This window comes from Macrobrachium rosenbergii, chromosome 3 (genome assembly GCF_040412425.1).
Source record: "Macrobrachium rosenbergii isolate ZJJX-2024 chromosome 3, ASM4041242v1, whole genome shotgun sequence".
Taxonomy (NCBI): Eukaryota; Metazoa; Arthropoda; class Malacostraca; order Decapoda; family Palaemonidae; genus Macrobrachium; species Macrobrachium rosenbergii.
The window spans coordinates 11,046,588-11,071,197 of record NC_089743.1 but is presented as its reverse complement, the minus strand read 5'-3'; the positions used below and the strand labels follow the sequence as shown (position 1 = coordinate 11,071,197).

General features: G+C 38.7%; 1 protein-coding gene across 1 annotated transcript in view; it reads right to left on the bottom strand.

Moving 5' to 3' along the window:
• Positions 1 to 24,610, bottom strand: part of LOC136850577 (uncharacterized) — a 99,287-nt gene that overhangs the window by 5,039 nt on the left and 69,638 nt on the right. The window contains exons 10-12 of the mRNA XM_067124208.1: positions 21,173 to 21,396; positions 16,951 to 17,112; positions 15,444 to 15,787 (exon numbers count right to left, since the gene is read on the bottom strand). Of these exons, the coding sequence (XP_066980309.1) occupies positions 15,444 to 15,787; positions 16,951 to 17,112; positions 21,173 to 21,396 (730 nt within the window). The remainder of the gene's footprint in view (positions 1 to 15,443; positions 15,788 to 16,950; positions 17,113 to 21,172; positions 21,397 to 24,610) is intronic.

The window sequence follows — 24,610 nt, the reverse complement described above, 5'->3', positions numbered from 1 at the left end:
TATATATATATATATATATATATATATATATGATTGTGAAATATTTTGTTAAAACAGAATTCCATCAAATATAAGGAGCCCATTAAAATGCCAAAATGTGGAAAATAAAGGCTATATTTCAGAGACCAAATTGTCTCTCTCCTCAGGCAAATAGTGAATGAGAAAAAGTTGCAAAAAAGTGGTATTTATACCAGAAGGTCCATAGGTCAACCATTACAGCACTCCAGTTGACAATTTCTCTTTAATCTTCTTAATCAGTGGTTGGAGGAAGATTTTATCTATAATGTCTGAATCCCAGGCACATCATGAGAGATTCATTGTATTTCTTTTGTTTAATCAAGGCTGATTTCACCATCTGGCTTTTGAACCGACAATTGCAGCTATCAATTATACAAGGTATATTCCAGTTTATTCTGTGGTTATGGTTGTTTATATGGTTAAAAATAGCTGATATCTGTTGTCCGTATCTAACTGAACATTTATGCTGCATTAATCTCTGGGAGAGTGATTTGCCTGTAAAGCTGATATAAGATTGGGCACTTTTGAGGCAAGGGATTTTGTAAACTCCTGTGTCTCTGGGGACTGGCTTTTGTTGGACGTTAATCTGGGATTTGGCTAAGGTATTTGGCTACGTCAAAGAAAAAAGGATTAGAGTTTCCAAGTGTCTGTGTCAACGTTTTAATCCTGTCCAGGTGTGGGATTTTTATTTTATTGTTGGGTATCTCTCTGGTCTTGTTGGGGGGGTACGGTAGAAATTAGTGTTTAGCTTGTGGAGTGATTTCTCAATTAAATGGTCAGGGTCCTTTTATTCTGACATTGCTGCCTATAATAGCATAACTCATTCCAACTTAATAACTTAATAAATAATAGCACTTTGAACAATCTTGAGCAACAAGGTAAAGTTTTAAATTTATCAGACACCCCCCCTCACCATTAACCAACACTTAGTTTTGAACCTTGGTTTATAGTGCAGCAGATAATTGCATATTTCATAAGAATCGTTCAGATAGTGAAACAAGCATGAAATTTTGCACAAGTGCTCTTTAAAGTTCCCTCTATCAGAAAAGGGCGCTGGCCACGCAAAAATTTAATATGGCGGCCAAATTCCAAGATGGCGGCCAGTATCGACAGATTTTGGCTAATTTTTTCACTAGAATGGCATGTATTTGCTTCTAGCAATATGGTAAAGCTCTTCCATACTATTTCTTGTGAATATTATGTTTCTGTAGCTTCCCAGTACAGTTTACCTTTAAATATGGGGGCTATATGGCTGCCAAGAAAAAGGTAGAAACAATAATTATAATGAGAAATAATGCCCGTTCAACAATTATCGTTTTAAGCATGGATCTTGGTTTCTGTGGTTTTAGATCCTAATGAGGCCATCTCTTTCGAATAACTCATCAATTTTGAAGGAAAATTAATAAATGTAAAAGAGTGTATGTCTGCACACAACCAGGGCACACTGGTGACATCACTGCTGTGTAACTCAGCATGGGGTTCAGTGCCAGCTAATCCAGCTTTACTAATCCTGTAGTCTTAGACTAGTAGTTGTAGTATAGTTTAGTTTAGTGTCCCAAATGCTTTCTAACAGCCCCAGACCAGCTATAGTTAGATAGCCGCACCTGAATAGACAGGATGTGCCAGCGGAGAGCCGAGCCAAGGGTATGGGGCTGTACATGATGGTTCATGTACTTACCCGGATGGTGTACAGATCACACGGGACTTAAATGGCACTGGATGAATGATCGGGCTAGGTGTAGGGAGACCGAACCTAGTTGAATCCCATACAGGAATGTGTGCTTTGTTTAAGGTGGTAAAGGATAACCCCTCGGCCTTAATCAAAAGTGAAATCATGGCAGAATGTGATGCCAATCCAATATTGAGCAGTAGAAAAACAAACTGGAGTTTGTGTTGTCTTTGTCAGAAGGACAAAAGAGGTGAGCACTTGACATCACCTCCAAGTCATCATGTCCTAGACCATGATGGGTACACAATGCTGGCAAGGAACATTCCCATGTTCAGTGAAATTAATGAAATGCCACTGATAATGGATCCAGCAAGGCTGGATGAAGGTGATGGCATAGAGGCCACTCTCAGGAAAAATGCAGCAAAATACCATGTGAACTGTCGCTTGTTGTTTAACAACACTAAACTGGACCGTGCAAGAAAGCGACAATCCAATGACCAGACCAGCAACACTGAGACTAGTCGTGCAAAACTGCGCCGAACCAGTCATGACAATGAAGTTTGCATTTTCTGTGAGAAAGTGGCACCTGCATCTGATCTCAGACAGGCTAGTACTAAGGGCCTTGACTTGAAATTGCGTGAATGTGCAGAGATACTTAGTGATGGCAAGCTCCTTGCTAAGTTGACTGGTGGGGATGTCATTGCACAGGAGTTTAAGTATCACCATGCCTGTCTTTGTGCCCTCTACAACAGAAAAAGGTCCTACCTGAGGAGCCTTGAGAAAGACCAAGGTAGCACTGAGTCAGAATCAGATGTGTATCCACTAGTTCTGTCAGAACTGATGACATACATTGTTGAAAACAACCTTTGTTCAGATGATCCAGTCACATTTCGGCTGGCAGATATTTGCCACCTCTACCAACAACGTCTGGAACAATTAGGTGTAGAGTCACCAAGTGTAAATTCCACGAGACTCAAAGACAAACTTCTGGCAGAAATTCCAGAACTTGAGGCTCATAAATCTGGCAGAGATGTATTACTTGCATTTCAAAAGGATGTGGGAAAAGCACTTGCTCAATCATCTGATCTTTCAGAGGCAGTTATCATTGCTAAAGCAGCAAATATTCTCAGAAAGTCTATACTTGATCATCAGTCACGGTTTGATGGCACATTTTCTGAGGCTTGTGTACGAAATTCTGTGCCTCCTCTCCTGCTCCAGTTTGTAGGGATGGTTGAGCATGGGGCTGACATCAAGTCACAGTTACGATTTGGAGCATCAAAGTCAGACCAGGCCATTGCACAGCTCATGCAGTTCAACTGCTACTCCTGATACAAAGAGGGAGCAACAACTCATAGACACTCCAAAGACAGAGAAACACCATTCCCAGTCTACATGGGACTCTCAGTCTATGCCAAAACCAGGAAGAGAAACCTGGTTGAAATGCTACATCAGTATGGCCTCAGTATCTCTTATGACAGAGTACTGGAGGTCTCTGCACAGTTAGGGAGATGCCACAGTTAGCAAATATGTGGAGGAGGGTGTGGTCTGTCCCCAGTACTGCGAAAAGGGTTGTTCACCACTGCAGTGATGGACAACATCGACCACAACCCATCTGCAACTACTGCCACTACCTCCTTCCATGGAACTAGCATCTCCATATTTCAGCACCCCACCAAGGAGAACACTGGACAGGAAAGACAGCAACTAAAGTTTGCACCTGAGAAAGTGAGGTCGGTGCCTGAATTGCCGGACACATTCACAAACATCTCACCAGCTTCCTTTCAAACAAAGAACCCTGTGCCACCAAACACTGCAATACCAAAGCCACCCACAGATATCTTGGGGCCACAGCTTGCACTGGAGTATCAGTGGCTAGACAAGGTCATAGTCACCCAGGAAATAGATGATGCAGTGAATCTGACGTGGTCAGCTCATCACGCTTCAATGAAGAGAAGCCCAGAATTTGAAGTAACCATAACTTCATTGCTTCCTCTCCTGCGTGATCAGGCTCATTCTGTTGCTACGATCAAACACGTGATGCAGAAAGTGCAGGATGTCACTGATTTTCTGAACCCTGGCCAGATACCCATAATCACAGCTGATCAGCCAATCTATGCCGTAGCAAAGCAGGTGCAGTGGCAGTGGCCTGATCAGTATGGCGAAGACAAGTATCTGGTAATGTTTGGTGGTCTGCACATTGAGATGGCAGCAATGACATCTCTTGGTACTCTTCTTCATGGCAGTGGTTGGACAGGAGCTCTGGTGGAGGCAGGAGTTGCTTCATCTGGAACTGCAGAATCCTTCCTGTCAGCTGCAAGTGTAACCAGGACACGGCAGATGCACCAGGTTACAGCCTCTAGTTTGTACAAACTCCTGAGGACAGCATACACTGACTACTGTGCTGAGAAAGCAAACAACAATGAGCAGGCATTAGAGTTTGAGGAGTGGTGTGACCTTCGAAGACAGCAGAGTCCACAGTTCCACTTCTGGCACATGGTGTTGTCTATGGAACTTGTGATATTCCTACTGATCAGGTCCTTCCGTGAGGCCAATTTTGTCCTCTACTGCCAGGCATTGCATGAGCTGATACCCTACTTCTTTTCCAACAATAATACAAACTATGCTCGTTGGCTGCCTATTCACCTCAGGGACATGCTTACCCTAGAGAGTTCACACCCAGAGTTGCACAAGGAGTTCAAGGCTGGCAACTTTGTTGTGCACAAGACCAGTCGCCAGTTCTCAGCAATGGCTCTTGACCAAGCTCATGAGCAGACCAATGCCTTTATAAAGGCTGATGGCGGAGCCATTGGGCTGACTGAAGATCCGTCAGCACTCAGAAGATGGATGGTGGCTGGCCCAGAGATCATCCGCTTGGTGTCTGCATACGAAACAGAGGTTCAAAGTAAGGAGTCTGTGCACTTGCAAATGTGAAGTCTAGATAAATATTGCCCTCTCTTCAGTAGATAATCTAGCTTGAGCATCCAACGTGTCATGCTATGCCTACCTTCTTATCCTCGAATTTTTCAAAGGTGTAGGTTGAGAGACCTATACATAGATTGGTTGCGTTTAGTCCGTATTTCTCTTCTTTTCTTTTTATGGTTACAGTCTTAGACACAATGTTGTATGTGACCATACCATTACTATTTCAGTTGAAAATAGCATATTAGTTAAACTGTCTGATCACATGAATATACCATTAAATAAAAACAGTTGGTCTCTATGTCTGCTAGCGCTGTGGATAGAAAAAAAAACTTTTATGGCAACCATTTTGTACGCCATCTTGGTTACAATTCATTTAGTAAGGGTTTTCAATAAAATGTGTGGTATGGAACATTTTTATAACCTAAAAGTCGAGGTTTAAAAAAAAAAAACTGGCATATTCCATCCAATAGATGCTCCCAAACCAGTGAATCTCAACATAGATGGCGGCCATTTTGAAAAATAGCCGCCATCTTGGATTTTCAGGTGGCCAGCGCCCTTTTCTAAGAGAGCGTAGTCTTAGGAATGTTTGTGCCAAATTTCATGCTTGTTTCACTATCTGAACGATTTTTACAGCAATCTGCTGCACTATTATCCTTTGCCCTCATGCCAGACCTTGAACAATAACCTAGATTTCATTGTTGCTTTTGACAAATTCATATCTGATAAAAATTACAGCCGAGAAGAGATATGTTTAAAAGGCATCTTACTAAATGTAATAGCTGACCTTAACAAGAAATACCCTGTCCCCTGTAAATTTGTGAAAGCCATCCGCTCGCTATAAGAATTAGATGTTGTAATAAGTATATCCGACAAAGACGGCAAAATCGTGATTATGGACAAAGACTTTTACCTTGACAAAATCAATTAACTCCTTAGTGATACTAACACATGACAAATTAACGAAAAATCCCCCCCCCCCAAAAATGTCCCCACAGAATTTTTTAGAAAAGTAAGATTAATTGGCAAAGAAAAAAGAGCATTGAACTACTGGAGAAATTTAAAGTCATTAATCCAAAACTACTTTACTTTTATGGCCTTCCCAAAACTCATAAAGATAATCTTCCATTCAGATCTATCATCTCATGTGCCGGAGCTTTCATTTATAAAATTTCTAAGTGGTTAAGCAGCCTCCTTTCCCCTTTCTTAGGCACATTTTCTCCCAGTCACATTAAATATTCTGAAGATTTCTGTCACAAATTCAAAGAAGCACATTACCACTTCATAACATAAAACTTTCAAGTTTAGATGTAGATTCCCTATTCACAAAAGTACCAGTATAGAACATTCTACAGTTTATGATGGAAAAATTGCCCCCTATTCAGATAATTTCCCACTAGCCCAAGATATAAAATAATAAAGTTAGTTGAATTATACATGTCAAATAACATCTTTTCATTGAGGAAGTCATTCTATAAACAAAAATTTGGGTGCAGCATGGGCAGCAATTTAAGTCCTGTTTTAGCCAATCTATACATGGAATATTTTGAAACTGTAATAATAAATGCAATAAAACCTAAAGACATGCTATGGATGAGATATGTAGATGATATCTTAACATTTTGGGATGATAAACGGCGCAATTTCAATGAATTTATTTCAAAATTAAATGCATTAGTGCCTAGCATAAAATTTAAAGTTGAATGGGAAACAAACAACAAAATTCCTTTTCTTGACGTTTTAATAATTAGCGACACGACAGAATACAAACTTACCATATACAGAAAACTAACTTCCTCTCTGTCATACATCCATTTTTATAGCTATCATGACATCTCTATCAAGATTGGTGTAGCCAGCAATTTATTCTTAAGAACATTACGGATTTGCTCCCTGGATTTTCTGGAAAAGGAAATAGAACTCATCCGTAAACAGCTGTCATCTTTAAATTACCCTGACCATTTAACTGAGAAATCGATCCACAAACCAAACACTATTTTCTACCATCCCCCAAAACATGACCAGAAAGATGCCCAACAATAAAATAAAAAGGCCACACCTGGACAGGATTAAGACGTTGACACAGACACGTGGAAACTCTAATCCTTTTTTCTTTGACGTAGCCAAATACCTTAGCCAAATCCCTGATTAACGTCCAACAAAAGCCAGTCCCCAAAGACACAGGAGTTTAAAAATCCCATGCCTTGAAAGTGACCAATCTTATATTGGCTTTACAAGCAAATCACTCTCCCAGAGATTAATGCAGCATAAACGTTCAGTTGGGTACGGACAACAGATGTCAACTATTTTTAACCACATAAATAACCATAACCACAGAATAAACTGGAATATATCTCGTGTAATTTATAGCAGCAACTATCGGTTTAAAAGCCAGAAGGTGAAATCAGTCTTGATTAAACAAAGAAATACAACGAATCTCTCAAGAGGCACCTGGGATTCAGCTATTATAGATAAAATCTTCCTCCAACCAGCGATTAAGAAGATTAAAGAGAAATTGTCAACTGGAGTGATGTAACGGCTGGCCTACGGACCTTCTGGTATAAACACTGTTTTTCTGTATCTTTTTCTCATTCACTATTTGCCTGAGGAGAGAGACAGTTTGGTCTCTGAAATATAGCCTTTATTTTCCACATTTTGGCTTTATTATAGGCTCCATATATATATATATATATATATATATATATATATATATATATATATATATATATATATATATATATATATATATATATATATATATATATACAGTGGACCCTGCTAGACAGCAGTTCAGCATTCGCAGATTCAGTCATTCACAGTTTTTTCTGAGAGGCATATCTCCAAATATATCACGGAAAAATTAACTAATTCATGGATTTTTTCATAGAGCAATATTCACTAATTACTGTATTTTCATTTTATTTTTGTGAGTAAATACATGTTTATGATAAAAATGTTTTACTAATATTCAAATACTAATACTAATGTAAACACAGGAAAATATGAATCAAACGTAATAACAGGTAATAATTTATATTATATATATATATATATATATATATATATATATATATATATATATATATATATATATATATATATATATATATATATATATATATACTGAGAGGCACTGGAGTTCACTGTATTCAATAGGACCTAGCAATAAAACTGTTGAAATACCGTAACCAGAAAGAAAAAAAAAATTGGTGGTCGCCAAGTGAGAAATCTGTCTCTTAACACTTACTTTATTTACAAGCACAATGGTAAATCAAAGGTGACAGATCTCACTAAAATGTGAATGTACAATAAATCACTGAATTGGAAATTAGTACATTAAGTAATTCCAATGTGTACATAAATGGACCATGTGTAAGCGGTCTTTAAAGTTCAATTAATAATACAGTTATATCACCCTGGTAGGGTGGACTTCTCTCGGCCAATCAGGAAACGCAGGAGAAATGTTTACTTGGCAAATGACACTGACACCTCTCCTGGAAGTGAAATAATTCCAGATGAGACTAATAATAATATAATAACATCTCTCTTAGAACGAGTTAATTCACTAGTAAAATGAATTGCATTACTCTAATCACTTCTAACAAGGGAATGGCATTACTCTGTGCACTTCTAGTAAGGGACACACACTGGCACTGACAAGTACACTGTTGCAAAGTCAAAAGGAAAAGGGATTGAATTAAATTATGAACTGTCAGAGAGGGATATTGAGTTAGAGGAAAAGTTACGCTGGCTTAGAACTAACTCTTAAGTCACAGAACGTACCATACTTTGCTTCTTTGTGATGCTTAGATAAAAGATTTCCCAGATGAGGTAGACCTTAACTATCTTGGGACAGCGTGTGGCTCAAAGGCTAAAGCTCTTCAAGTGTATGGGAAGTGAGGGCCTGCTGGCTCGCAGCTTGATCCTCAGACAGCCATAGCCTTCGGTGGGCTCAAAGAGACTGATTGATGACTTCTGGCTTCTTGCCCTTTTTATGGCAGGAAAAGGTGCTGCAGCCAAGGGATGAGAGAGAGAGAGAGAATGCAAAAGGAAGCCCTAGTGTCACCCCAGTCGTCTCAAGCAGAAAGGAGAATTCAGTATTTCAGTTCAGAGGAATGTTTTTTGCGTTAGCTGGAAGCAAGGAGTCATTCTAAGGAAAAGATTCCCTGCCCAATAGTGCCAAGCCACATCTATGAGTTATGATCAGCCACAGTGAAAATCATTGTGTGCCAGTCGTTGCATGAAATTCTAAAGCCACGAGCTACTGCAGTCATAGAGCCTCTTTTCACACATTGTGTGACACCTTTGTATCTGTACATTTCTCAGCCCCTTTTTCCTGTCCAGCATTTGCATCCTTTGACGTCCTTTTTTTTATTCTAGTTTCTACTAAGGCAGTGAAATATAACCTACACATACTTTTTCACTGACTCGTCAACCATTTTCTGTAACCGTGAGTAACGTGTTCAAATGTGATTGGTTAAACACTGCAGAATTTTTTCTGTCCTTTTAGTATGTCTTTTCCTGCAGGAAATAACAGGAGAATAAGGTACAATTTTCATATTTCATTCATGGCGAGAACACAAATGTCATAAGGATACTTTACTTGTACAATACCTTACAGGCAAAAAGCAAAAAGTATGGGTATGGATCTGTGAAGAAAGAGTATGTCGGTCCTGGTGAACAGCAGAAGGGGCATGGTCGTCTTCGAGTTATTAATATCTGTAGAGTATTGTGTCAATGTTTCTACCCTTCTCAGAGGGTTATGGTCACAGTAGAGGTGAATACTTGAGTGGGTTAAGATTTAGTTGATTGGTTGATAATGATAAAGATGTCCTCATTTGCATTTGCTCTGTCAGTTACATAACAAACATTCTCATCTCCAAGAATCCAGAAGACCACCAAAACCAAATCAGAGCCTTACTGACCCTTCTTCAAGAGAGTGGCTCAGAGGTACAGCCGCACACCCGGGCAAATGCATCGTTGTGGTCATCCTTTGTCAAATTCCTGGGTCATCATGTCTTGGCAAGTGACATCTACCCTCACACTCCAAAGTGTCAGCCATCAATAAATAACCAACCCCTACTACAACAAAAGGACCACAGGAATTCACAGGAATGGTGAACTACCACTGACTCCTTCCAGATATCACGCAAACTATGGTCTCCCTCTACAACATCCTCAGCAGCAACAGCAAGATTCTCAGTCGGGGTGCCACTCACCTCAACCACCAAAGATACCCACTAGATGCTACCTCTCTGACATTTCCCAATCCCAGGCCAGATTCATGCTCTCCATGGTGGCAAGCAAAATCGCCATGGGTGCTGTAATAGAACTGGAATCAACAGAACAGCCCAACCTACAGGTTTCTTCAGCAAGAAATGTACCCCATCCAAAAGAAAATACAGCACCTATTATGAACATATACTTGAATATACACCTTTCATTATCCTAATGGATCATAGTCCAGTTGTACCAGCTCTAACCAAAAATTAAGCTGCATATCCTGCCCATAAACAATGCCATCTTTTGGTGATTGCCAAATTTACATGTACCATACACCATATACCTAGCAAGAAAAACCTAGTAACACATGCACTAACCAGGACAGAAATCAGTGGAGTCCAGGTAGGGATTAATTATGACAAGTTCACCAAGGCACAACTGCAAGACACCGAAATGAGAGACTGCCACACATTCACAACAACTCTACTGGTGGAAAACATTCCTTTAGCAACATGGGATATTCCTTGCTCTGCGGCACCAATGGTGGCAACCCTTGCCCCCTCATCCATGGTCTCTCCCACCCTTCCTGAAGAACAGTAGCAAGTTGGTTATATAGAAATCCATGTGGAACGAGGCAAAAACAGACATGAAATCGTTGATCCAATAGTGCCTAAAGGGCCAAGCAAATATAAAACTTGACACTTGGAATCCGGCAATAACAATTTCCCACAAACCAGAAGACGATTTGGACATTAGCTGCCAACACTGTAGGATCTATATATCTTCATAGCAAAAGAATAATCTACATGGCAGCTGGAGGCAATACCTATGTCAGGCAACGACTAGCACCAAGGCATTCCTGATGGATGTGTCAGCTGCTTCAGCAATCCTTAGAATATAACATCCGGTAGAGGACCGAGTTTGTTTCTAAGATATAAACCTCCCTAGTCAAATTAATGGGTTTGAAATTCACCACAACACCCCTGTAACCCAGTCTCCAACAATATGGCAGAATGAATCCACCAGTGCCTCAAGGCCACCTGCATCGCCAGGTGTGGACCCGACTTGAAGTCACAAATGCCTTGAGTTTACATGAGACTGCATATCAGCCCCAAAGAAGGGATCAACATCTCTCTTGTGGAAATGGTATTCGGCATAACCATTGTGCTTCAGGCGAATTCTTCCCCGCTGACAACACCGACCAAAACGGGTCGAGTCCCATGAAGAAATGCAGCTCTTTCCTGGAATCTTGTATATAACATAATTTACAGTTCAAAATAAATCATGCTGATGCAACCACAGTGTTTAACTCCAAAACAGTTGCAGTAAGATTCACCAGGTGCCGGCGTGTGGAAGAGGTTCCCACACTTAGTTTAAAAGGGTCCATCCTTCCTTACGAGAGTGAAGTTAAATTTCTGGGGATGACTATTGACCATAAATTAACATGGGCTAGCCACATAAATGCCCTAAAGTTTAATGTTAAACAATCTATGAATATTTTAAAGGTTGTTTGTGGATTTAGTTGGGGGGCTGATAAGAAATCCCTTCTGAGGCTATATGACTCTCTGTGTCGATCTAAGCTAGACTATGGCTGTCAGATTTATTCCTCATCCTGTAAAACCAAGCTAAAGGAACTGGATGTTGTACACAACATGGGGTTGAGAATATGCTCAGGGCTTTTAGAACTTCGCCTGTTGAAAGCATTTATGTCGACACAGATCATTTACCCTTGATCTAAGAAGGCAAGAGCTAGGGTTGCGATACATGGCTAGAATGAAAAGTGCTCCCAAAAATCCCTCCTTTCAAGCACTAAAGGAAACAGACTCTCGAAGTTTTTCTGGTACAAGAGCTTCTAAACCATTCCAAATTCGACTGAATGAGGATGTTGGAATAATCACCTTAAATCCCAGAAAGTCCTGGAAGTAGAATATCCTGTAAATCCTCCATGGCTTATCCCAGAAGCATCAATATGTAAGAAACTGTTTAACAAAAAGGACTGCACTGTAGAAGAGATTATGGAAAATTCTTAGAGCACGATGTTACCCATACTAATTTTACAAAAATCTATACAGATGGATCAAAAGTCAGATAGTGGTGTTGGTTGTGCTGTTATCCTTGGTGATACAGCGTACACAGCTAAATTACCTGACTCTGCATCAATATTTACTGCCGAATTAACAGCCGTAGTGTCTGCTCTAGATTTAGTTTTTCAAAGTAGTGACTCTAATTTTGTCATATACTCAGACTCTAGAAGCACCTTAGGAGCTATTAAAAATTTAATAGCTTTCATCCATTAATTCAAAAAGTTCATGAGTGGCTTTTTCGTATATATTGTCGACGTAAATCAGTCTCTTTCTGTTGGGTCCTTCTCACGTGGGGATTCGCGGAAACGAGATGGCAGACAGGAAGCGAAAGCTGCTAGTATTTTATCAGAAACCTCTTTCAGAAAAGTGCCTCATACAGATCTAAAAAGTCCCATTAGATCTTATGTTTTAGTAAAAGGCAAGAAAGGTGGACTTCTCCCTTCTTGCCAATAATAAGAAATATAGAAATATTAGGGATAATATACTACTGTGGTCTTCGTCATTCCAGCTTGACAGACAAACAGAGGTTATTTTAACCAGATTAAGGATTGAGCACACTCGTCTGACCCATCAGTTTATTTTAGAAGGAAGCAGCCCTCCAGAGTGTGCTTACTGTGACGAGACACTAACAGTGGAGCACATTCTGGTGGTCTGCCGCAGATATTTTAACCAAAGAGAGAGATATTTTCAGGGTAAATCCCTGTCTGATATTTTGGGAGATAAAGCAGATATTTCTGCTATTATCTCTTTTTTAAAGTGTATCAAAATTTTTAACGATATTTAATCTTATTTAATAATTTATTACATCACGTAGAATTTTAATGACATTAATTTTTTTATGTATATAGCACATCATTCATTAAACTTCATACCCTTATTTATTGGTCACATCACTTCATTTTATTTATTAATCATTTCCTTCATGAATTCATAACTTTAACATAATTTTTCTTTCCATTACGGCGCTGAATGGCCTAATTGGCCCCAGTGCCTGGGCTTTTGCCCTAAATATCATACATCCATCCACAGTGTTTAACTGAACATGTTTGAGAAAGGGTCTCCTACCAACATGTACACACATTGTAATAGTACAGACATTGTAGTTCAACGAGAACAGTGAAAGACTTTCATAAGGTTTATCCAAAGGTTTTCATCGTATATAAGATATGAAAATTGGAGCAAAATAAAGTTAAAAAAAGCCTTAACAACTAAATAGGAAGAGACTAAGGGAAATGATGAAAGAAAAAGATAGAAAGCATGGCAGGTTAAAACCAGAGACTTTTAAAAAAGGTATTCACACGTTGAGGGACGATATGCCGTGTTCGCTACTCTTGTTCATATACAAGTATTGTTCATATACAAGTTTTGACCACCGTATCTTTCACTTCCTCTAATCATATTTTTTATAATTAATAGTGTTCATTTTCAGCGTTTTATCCCTTTTACAAAAATAAGTGTTGTGAAATGCATTTTTCCTCTGTTTGACTTTTAGGTATCATACTGTATGACTGTAGTTTTCAACATTTTACTAATTTTTAGAGAAGTCGTTTAAATGTTAATGCAGTGAACGTGAATATATTTTTTTTATGAGAAACTTCTGGGATACAAAAGCAGTTAGTTTCAATGTCATTCCATATGAAGTGCATTTTTTCAGATAAATCTTAGGTAACTATTTTAAAACAACATTGAGACTGATATGTAACAAATAAGGTAAACACACGTCTAATAGCAATTTTTCGAGACCTTGATATTAGATATACTAAGTAAGACTAAAAAATATTTACAAGAACTCTTTTTGAGGAATGTTTAATTCTGAAGAGGATTGCAAATATAGGACAAAACTTATGGAAAGATATGTAAGATTTACTGTCTTTTAAAAGTCTTCACATTTAATGAAAGCTCCAAACACGGGCGCTTCTTTAGAATAATGATAATTTTGCTGATGGGCAGAGTTGTGAGAACCTAACTTGCAACACATCGAGGTGTCATATATAAGATCAGTAAAAGAATGTAAAATCCATCATGAAAATTAAGATGCCCTTCAAAAAACTAATCATGTGATTCTAGTTTTAAAGCACTGGAATTCTTTGTTGATAATAACTTAGAAATATGCAAACAACAAAAATTAAACAGGTATTCCAAAGGTTGGAGGAATATATTTGTAGTATAAAATGGAAATGAATGCGATGTGGTGGGAGAGAGAGAGAGAGAGAGAAATTATGTGAAAAGGCTAGGATAAATGGTGTTTTTGCAATTGATTTATTTCCCAGTAAATACAATGTAGTATTTAGAATGAATGCAGTAATTTAGGCGTGGAAAGATTTGTGATTTTCAATTAAAACTTCAGTTCATTTGCCTAGCCATGCACATGTATAGTCTTTTAGTATCTTCTCCATGTTATATTTTAACAGTAAATGAATAACCTTCAAGAGTTTGTCATTAGCAATGCTTAGAGTGACTCTTAGTTGTTTGCCATTTTTTTTTTATTTCGAGAGAATTTTAGGCCTATGACATTAAAGGCGCCATTTACCTAATGCCACTCCAGCAGTCCTCCTTGGCAAGCTCTCTTTATAAGGCAAACCTGGGTTTCCCCTGTTAATGCCATGGGTTTATACATTACTTGATACTACCTGTTTCTTCAGGGGCAAAATGTTATGTCCTCAAAGAAGGAGCAGTATCATGTTCTATAGTCTACTGTTTCACTTCCCCCTCGGTTTATTTTCTCGGGTGGTATTAATGTCTGTTGAAAATGAACCAAAGGCCAAATTGCTTCATGGGATTATTTCATCTGGTTACACGTTGTGCATCCTTAGCAATTTTTGTGCTTTCGTTTATTATTGGTATTTTTTATCAGCTCCCCAAGGAGGCAACCGAGAACCAACGAGATTTGGCGCGCGGCTCAAGCAGGCCTTTAATTCGTTTCTGGCTCCGAGTTCAAATGGCATAAGCATTTGTTTCAGTATCAGTGCAAGGATTTTCCATCTTTAATCCTAATGAAGCGCGGTCTCTGCATTTGAGTCTTAACAGCGGGGGTGTGTTGGGATCAACAACCTCTGCTGCTGCCAGTCAGCTATTTAAAGTCCTTTTCATTGAGTGATAATTATCAGAGCCCTCTGGGGGCAGATTATGCCGGTCATGTGCTGGAATGGGTTCTTGCTTCTAGAGCAGCCCATGATATTAGTAAAGCCGTTTTACGTGAGACATTTTCCTTATAAAATGAATCTGTCAGAGCGCGTATTACATAATTATCCGTGAGACTTGGCGACAGGTCCAGATTGCCTGAGACTCCTAGAAATCCTTGGAACTTCGTTCCCAGGATGTTTTCCTTAATTTAACAGGTTTCTGATTTCGGTGTCGATGACGTTTGGTATTGTGGTGACAGTTAATTATGTTAATCAGTTATTCTATTTTATTGCACACCAACACATCGTATCATTTGCCAGTTAGTGCAACAGGAATTTTAATGCATCTGTGAACGTATGGAAGATTATTGTGCATATAACAAGTGCAAAATACTCAAAACTACTTACTTGACTACTGCCCCCCAGTATAAGGCGTTGAAGAGAAGGAAGCCAGCAAGAGTGAAGTATCGACATTGTCTCATTAAAGATTCATTAACTTTTGGAGCCAATATTTGTTGGTTTTCTTCTCGGTAGGAAGGGGTTCTTGGAACAGGAAAGTTCCCCATTGTTGCGTTCCAGAAGGCTGTGGGTGGTCTGTTGCCAGGCCCATTTAGTCCTGCAACTTTAACCTTAATTCTGTCCACTTTCTCCTCAGGCTTACAGCAGCCGAGCACGTTTGCTGCACATGTAGATTCATCTTCATAAAAGCTGTCATTATCCATAACGCTGGGTTCCTTTCTCTGTAGTTTCTCCTGAAATATGGAATCCATCAGATGACAGCACTGTCAGTTATGAAATACTTGGCTGGAAAAAGGAATACTTCTAAAAAAAAACAATGTCAAACCTTTTTTCTGTATTGAGAAAATATAATGTACAGGAATATCCTCTTTGACGTATTGTATTTTCAACAATCCAAAGTCTGAAGGCCCTGAGCCTATAATAATTATCTCTGCATCTTAGAGTTGCCAACAAGGTTTTCATTTAATCTTGGGAATAATATAAGAAAATTATTTTTGAATGTACATGTACTCTATATATCTTCCATACAGAAAACTGTGATCAGAGTTGAAAATAATGGGCAAAAACCAATAAGTGACTATAGAATAATGTAAATCATATTAAAAAAGTTAATGTGTACCAGTGTAAATAATATGAATACTGTAACTGCATTAATATTTATAGGTAAAATTAGAAGTAAATTAACCGCCACATCGTAGCTGCTCACAACTCACAGGCAAATATTTCTGGGATTGATTGTTGGGGATAAATTACTGTGTAAAATTATTTTATTGTTTTTTTAAGTATTTTTTTTTACTGCAAAAATTAGTTTGTTCTTAAGGATAATATTGACATTTGTAGAACCATTGACCACACTTACAGCCTAGCCTATGGTAATTTATAGTAGCTTCTAGTAAGATACGATACTTTAACATGTATTCGCGAAAATCAGATATGAATTGTATTTGAATAGGACCCTGACCCTTGCAGAAAAAGTGTCCGACTACCGGATGTGCAGAGTGTTTAAAGTAGGTTAAATTACTTAGTCTGGTTTATTAAAGGCTAGGAAAGAGTCCGGATGAAATTCGAATCCTATGCCTAATTCCATTCACATAGAATTCCGAAATGAAGATTGGTAGGATTTAAATTGCTTAAGGTAAAATTTTATTATGGTAAAAGAAATGAAACATATACAAAATATCACATTCCTCTAGGAAGGCTACCAAGCTATGCTGGGCTATCTTAATTTTCATGCTATCCAAAGCCCACAAAGTCTCGAGGCATTCTAATAACAGGCACTCTGCAGTACTATTATCATCCGTATACAGAACAAGCATTTAAAAAAATTAACATAAATGTGAATTATATAAGAGAGAATACCAGGAGAAAGTTTTGAACCACAACTACAGGAACTTACCGCAGTTTTAGAGAGACATCCTTTTATGCCAGAGAAATCTCCTTGAGCAGAATAGTCAATTAGGGTTTGTAGTACAACTACAATGAAGAGCATTACCATGGCAGAGAAGAGCCATATATCAATAAACTTGAAGTATGATGTCTTAGGCAGTGAGTTTGAGGTCTGAAATTAAACAATTTCTGCTCAGTTAATATATAATTTTTGTTTACTGCAGATAAAGTCACTGTCTGGTGCTTTGTTTATCCTAGCATTATGCAATAATGTTGTGATATCTTAAACTGGATCTTATTTTCTTAGCACCCTAGAACACAAACCCTGGCGTGAATTTCTCCCAGGTACACAGATTGTTCACGGGATCTGACTATTTGAAAGCATGGGTTTGGCCTGCTGAGGCCTATAGCTTCAGTTCTTTGTCTGACTTGCTGGAGGATGGGTGTACGGTCATTCTGTCTCCTACGGATTTTCACAGAAATCACACTTCAGGATGATTTCTCCCAATGTTTGTGTTAGTGTATGTTGTGCATTCCAGGAGAAATCCTCCCGACGTTTGTGTTTAGGTATTATTATACGAAAGCTTATGTGTGTTTTTTTTTTCAGGCTAATTTTAGTGCACTTTAATATAATATTATATACAATAGCTCCAAACCATGGCCCAGCCAGAAAGATTTATTAGTGATGAGGAGCTGGCAGACATTATGAACAAGTCTGGGGCCTGGTCAGTTGGGGAATTGGGAGCAAGTATGCAGGAGAGTGAGGATGAGGAAGTGATAGTGTAGAATTTGAAGAATTATAAGATAGTGATAAAGACTAGGAGTACATTCTTCATCCTGATTAGAAGTGATGAGGAGAAGGGGGAAACTGTGAGGCCACCAGAGTGAAAGAGACAAAGACTGGTGACATCCACACCAATAAAACATGCTGCCCCCACCACTTCCCTTGCTGCTGTCGCTGCTTCTACTTCTGCTGACGACTCTGCCATGTGCCCAGCTCCTGACCCCCCTACCTCTACTTCTCCTGTTCCTGCTGGTGGGAGACGAAAACACTGCCCTGAGGGTGTCCAGCAGCATCTGGTGGTGGATTTCAACGTAAGCACCATTGCCAGTGGGAGCAATTTCTGTTGGAGCTCATGGCCACAGGTTCCTTCCAGGAACCTAATGGGTTCCTATACCCCAGGTCCAAACCAGGGAGCAAGGATTGTGGCCTCACCAGAAGAGGCATTTATACTGTTAGTGAGTGATGAGGTTGTACATACTATTGCAACGTGGACTAACGAAAGAATTGATGCCCTTGCCTCCAAGTTTATGAAGAAGACTGCGACTCATTCTTCCACTGAATTAAGAGAAATCAGAGCACTACTGGGGGTATTCATCATCTTGGGCCACCAGCAGGATGGACATCTCTCCACCAGTGATATGTGGAGCCTAGAAACCAGGTGTTTCCTCTATAGTGTGGCAATGTCACAGGGCCGTACAAATTTCTCATCAAGTGTCTGTGCTTTTATGACACAGACACACAGCAGGCAAGGCGGGAGGAGGAGAAGTTTGCCCCAGTCAGGGGATATGTGGGACATTTTTATTGCAAACTGCACCAGAGTGTATGTACCCCATAAAAACCTCACTGTGGATGAGCAGTTACTGGGCTTCAGAGGTCGGTGCCCCTTCAGAATGTACATCCCCAACAAGCCAGCCAAATATGGGATCAAACTTGTGCTTATCAATGACAGCTTAAGCAAGTACGTGCTGGGCGCAATCCCATACTTAGGAAAACAAGGGATACAGACTAGGGGTGGGCTACAGCTAGGGCACCACCTTACCCTAGAACTAAGTAAACCCTACTACGGAACCAATAGGAATATTACCACTGACAATTGGTTTGCATCTGTTCCCCTGGTTGCTGACCTCCTAAACAATTGTAGCCTGGCCCTTGTTGGCGTAGCAAGAGCAAACAAAAAGGAAATGCTGAGGGAGATGTGTGACAGGGAGAGCAGGATACTTGGGTCAAGTGCTTTCCTCTACACAAAGGAAATGACCTTGGTGTTACATGTGTCTCAAACCTCGAGGACCCAGAAGAAAATGGCGCTGCTGCTGTCGTCTCAGCACACCCAGCCCAACATCAGCAGCAGTGGCAAGCCAGGAATAACAGAGTTTTATAATGCCACGAAAGGAGACGTCGTCACATTTGACCATGTGTGCCATCAATTCATACTCAAGGAAGACCCAACATAAGCCTTTATGCCTGTTTTATGGTATGCTGAATGCAGCGTATATAAACTCATGTTTAATTCACAGTGAAAATGTGGTTAAGGGAGGCGGCATGCCAATAACAAGGAGTAAGTATATGCTGCAGTTGGGGAAGGCCCTCATTACTCCATGGTCACAAGCACAGCTGGCATTGCCTTTCCTGCCCCACAGCCTCCACACCTTGATAACCACTGTCTGTGATGTGGCATCACTGGGAGTTGCTGCAGGATCACCAGGGATATAGTTTTCAGACAGCAATGCTCACCTTTACATACATTCTCCACAAACAAGGTAGAGGTGTCAAGGGCACTTTGGTCTGTTGCACCGATGCCAGGTCTTCCTGTCTAACCTGCCAGGGCATTCAGCACACCACACCAGAGGAGCATTGCTGACTGAAAATTATATCCCTGGTGATCCTGCAGCAATTCCCAGTGATGGCACGTCACAGACAGTGGTTATCAAGGTGGGGAGGCTGTGGGGCAGGAAAAGCAATGTGAGCCGTGCTTGTGCCCATGGAGTGATGAGGGCCTTCCACAACTGCAGCATATACTTACTCCTTGTTATTGGTGTGTCGCCGCCCTTAACCACATTTTCACTGTGAATTAAAAAGGGGTAATTTTCGTTCGTAAAAACACAGAAAATCGTTGTTTTTAACCTACAACAAAAACCTGGGAGAATTTATTCCGGGTTCTCCTAGTCCTGAAAATAAATAGAATAATAATAAAGAGAACATTTTATATAATAAAAAGTGTTTCCCAATATGTGGGCAATAATATTAATTCCTCCTCCTACTACCCCTGGTGGCCTAGTTTAGCTCAGGTGCCCTGTCAATTGTATAAGTAAAACAAAGAAGTAATAATGATAAAGATAAGAATTCATACAATAATAATAATAATAATATATATATGTATATATATTGTTGTTATCATTATTATTTTATTATTTTTAATATTAATATTTTTTTATTATTGTTGTTATTATTATTAATATATTTATTATTATTATTGTATAAATTCTTATCTTTATCATTATTACTTCTTTGTTTTCCTTATACAATTGACAGGGCACCTGAGCTAAACTAGGCCGCCAGGAGGGCCGACAGGAGTAGTAGGAGGGGGGGAATTAATATTATTGCCCAAATATTGGCAAATACTTTCATTATTGTAAAAATGTTATCTTTATTTTTTTCCAGGACTGGGAGAACGCAGGCTAAATTCTCCCAGGGTTTGTGTTACAGGTTAAAAACAACCATTTTCTGTGTTTTTACCAACGAAAATTACCCCTTTTTTGCATGTCTCTCATACAGCTTCGAGAAGTGGTAGAGGGCTGGGGCTCACACAGGCTATGCTCATGCAATTTAGAAGTCTAAAGCATAAATATATATATGCAATTTAGAAGTCTAAAGAGCATAATATATATATATATATATATATTTTTGCAAATTATGTGGCAAATTTATCATTGCGTGAAAAATTTACCAAATTTAGAATCTTTTCATAATTTTAATTAATTATTTTTTTATGTGCAAATTAAGTTTAATATTGCTCAAGTACAACATGAAGGTCTATATTTTCACTGTAAGCTACATTGTTAAGGAATGTCCGTTAATGTAAATGGCTGTGGCACATGGATTAATTGAATCAGATGCTGGTATCCATAAGTTGAATTTTACCATCCTTACTGTCCAATGAATTCCGAAACTTGGCAGGTTGGTCTATCAGTGATTCTGTGGGTTTGCTTGGATAGTGCAGCTTTATTAAATTCACTTGGTTGCCACTTGCTTCTTCAACATTCTCTATTAAACCTCTCATTCAGTTGCAGGCATTAGAGATGTTCTGTTTAATACTGGCTGACGCTGATTTGATTCTCTCTCTCTCTCTCTCTCTCTCTCTCTCTCTCTCTCTCTCTCTCTCTCTCTCTCTCAGCTAAAAGTACAGTGATTTTATTGGAAGTATTTTCAGTATTTCAAAAGGATTACTTACTTGAGTATACAATGTAGCCAGCACAACTTTTGCTGTTAGAGCAACTACAACACGTGAGTTGAAGTCATATGGATTGTAGAAGAATGATGTATAAGCAGAGATAACTATTAATACTGTAGGTATGTAGATGTTCAGCATATAGAACCCGTATCTTCTCCTAAATTTCACTTGGACGTCAACCTTTGAAAACTCTCCCTCATTGACAGTTTTATTTGTTACACGACCTGTATATTTAAGAGATTAAAGATAAATGAGTTTGGGGGAGGGGACATTTTTACAGAATATAGAATGGCTAATACACAATTTTGCTTAATTTTAGATTTTAGGATTTTGCAGTTTTTCATTGACAAAAACATTAAGCTTATCAAATTAGGTTTTCCAGTGGAAGAGCAGTTTTATCCAGATTCATTGTGTAAAACATATTTCCCAGGCAATCAATCTATTACGTACGAAAAAACTGCCAGCCGGAAAGACAACCTAGCTATAGTGAGATGGGGTCTTTTTATCTCCCTTCGATTTGCTTGATTTGGTTTGACCATTCCCCTAAATCACTCAGTAAGATTAGCCCTTTGCCCCTGTGCATTAGCATCACAGTTTAAAGACATTGTTTAGAGAGATCAGCAAGAACTACAGTCAGGGGCAAGTATATGCTGGCACTGTGGTAGGACAGTTGGTCTAATCAGCAGACTGTGGCCAGTGGAAAAGGAATAGTGGTATTGGATGGGTGGTGCAGCTGAAGGTTAATGTGCAGTGTAGAACCTAAGTGATTGAAAGCCAGCCAAAAGACTATTCTCACCAGCTCCAGCCTTATAGGTAGGCAGTACCTTGCTGTATGGAAGCTTATTAATTTCGGTCACCAACTAGAAAAATCTTTAATGGTATTTTCACATAAGCGGTCAAGATTGGAGTACTTATAATGAGAAGTGGGGATCAGAAGGATGGATGTAGGATTGAGGCAGTGACAAGTGTAAGAAACTGTGTTACATGATGATAGAATTATAGGGACAAATATTGTCTTTTTATTGCAAAAGAATAATGATATATCTTAAGCATTACCCTGGTACTTCAGATATAAATAAGGGAAAGGAACCAAGTGGAAACTTCAAGGCCTCCCAGAAAAAGCTACTATCAAACATCTGAGTAGGAAAAGTCTCATGCAATAACTGATGTACCAAGATACCACTCAACAATAAAATCAAACCCAAAAGTATCTTGGATTTTGAAATGAAACATTAAGCAAGGCAAGATATGCTATGGATCACACCCTGTAGTCTAAAGCCATGAACTGAAATTAGTGTGATTCAGGTGGAATGGTGCATTGAAGAGAACTTACTTGAACATGTAGCGTTTTCAACTCTATTCAAACTAGATGTAAGATTTGTAGCATGAGAGGGACGGGGTTGGTATCTGTACACGACAGAATATAATGGCAGTGTGAAAGTAGTGGCAATTAATAAATAAACTTCCACTGGCACAGTGTCCAGGGGCAAACAAAAGTATTAATGCTCAGAATGTAACAACTTGGGTATGCAAAAGAGGATGACAAATAAGGAAGGAATAATTAAATTAGGGTACGTGAATTAGTATGTAGTAGGGTAGGAAAACTTGGATGTTGGTCACTATTTATACTCGATGCAGAGTGTAGATGCCTTGATTTCATTCATTCAGAGTCATTTTGGGTTTACGAAAGAAATTGTTACAGGTCTAGACTTGCAACATTACCTCTCTTGTAGAAGTTAACTGGTTTAATAAGATTATGTCTGGTTTTTTAAGCTTTCAGTTATTGTTTTGTTTGAAACTCATTTTGATTTTATTTACTATGAGTTGTTTTATTAGAGGTTATGGTTTTAGTGTGGGACACATGACAGTATATTCATGGAGTTCACATTGATTAGAATTATCTGGCCAGGATTTACAGATCTAGTTTCACTATCAGAATTGACTGTTTTTTATACAGTTGTATGTCTGACTCTAAGCACGGGAAGGACGGAGAACGGTTGAGAGGTAGTGTAATGGTAAATGGATCTTAATATGTTTTAACGTCAGTATTACGATTAATGAAAGCAATAAACACCTTTAAGCAAAATCAAACTTGCGGTGACAAGAAATAAAACACGGAAAATGTCAAGGGAGTAAAGGAATTTGTGAAGGCTGCCGGAGAGGTGTATGGGTAAATGTATTACCACCCTAGAAAAGGTGGGAGAGACTGCTAAACTATTGGCAGATAATAATGTCTCAATAATTACAAAGCAAATTGTTTGATAGTATACAATGGATAGCCTTTTGCAAAGAAGTGTGTGCAATTTTGTGAAGGTTTGGGAACAGAATGATGAGAGCCACAAATGGATTGCACTGTGAAAACTAAGTTACACGCAACAAGTAGCTGATAGACGTAGTGATCATTGGCTGGAAAACAGACTGAAATCTCTAGGGCATATAATATGGGCATTCTGTGACAAGGTGAAAGGAGCAGCCAATCAGAGCAGTAGTAGAAACAGAAGCAGCAGGATGAACGAAGGTACGAAGGCTGAGAATGTAGTGGAGACAAGTTTCATAAAGACCTACTTCAGGCAGGCATTCAGGCAGAAGGTTCACAGGACAGAAGAAATTGAATAGACCTAATTACATGCCTAACACTACAAAGGAGAGACCTGATGCCTGATGCAAACAAGTGAATGAGTATGCAAAACACAATAGTGGACATTAGAATAATTTACTAGTCTCTGCAAAAATTCTCAAATTTACCATGAAGAAATCACAGCTATGAAGTGGCAGTTTTCTTGAAAAGGTGGTTTTGATTTTATGCTTTGAAAATCGTATCTATCGCATGCAAGAGCTAATTATGGCAGAGAAATAACCATTCAAGTTGCTGGTTATAACGTAACAAAACTGTCTTTTTCTTGTTGGTTATTAGATCAATAGTCAGCTAATTATAGTTTTTTTTATAACCAGTTTGGTTATAAAAACTTCTTGAGAAGTTCACAGTTTCCTTTATTTTGAAGTTTATTGAGGGTTAATTTCACAGCGTAGAATTATATTTCATAGAATGTGGATTATTCCACGTGACTTTTTCATCACTAACTTTGAGAGAACGAACCTTCTTTCAGTCTACATTTTATCACTAGTAAGGAAGTATCATACACTGTAACAGCTCTATAAAAGCAAAATAAGGTTCTCATATATATATATATATATATATATATATATATATATATATATATATATATATATATATATATATATATATATATATATATATATATGTGTGTGTGTGTGTGTGTGTGTGTGTGTGTGTGTGTGTGTGTGTGTGTGTGTATGACTAGAATCAGTTGTAACATACTAAGTGAATAATATTGATAATAATGACTGATTTAATCTTAGGATATGAAATAATTTCTTGATAGCATTCTGATCCTCGCTCATACGGAGAGTATCGTG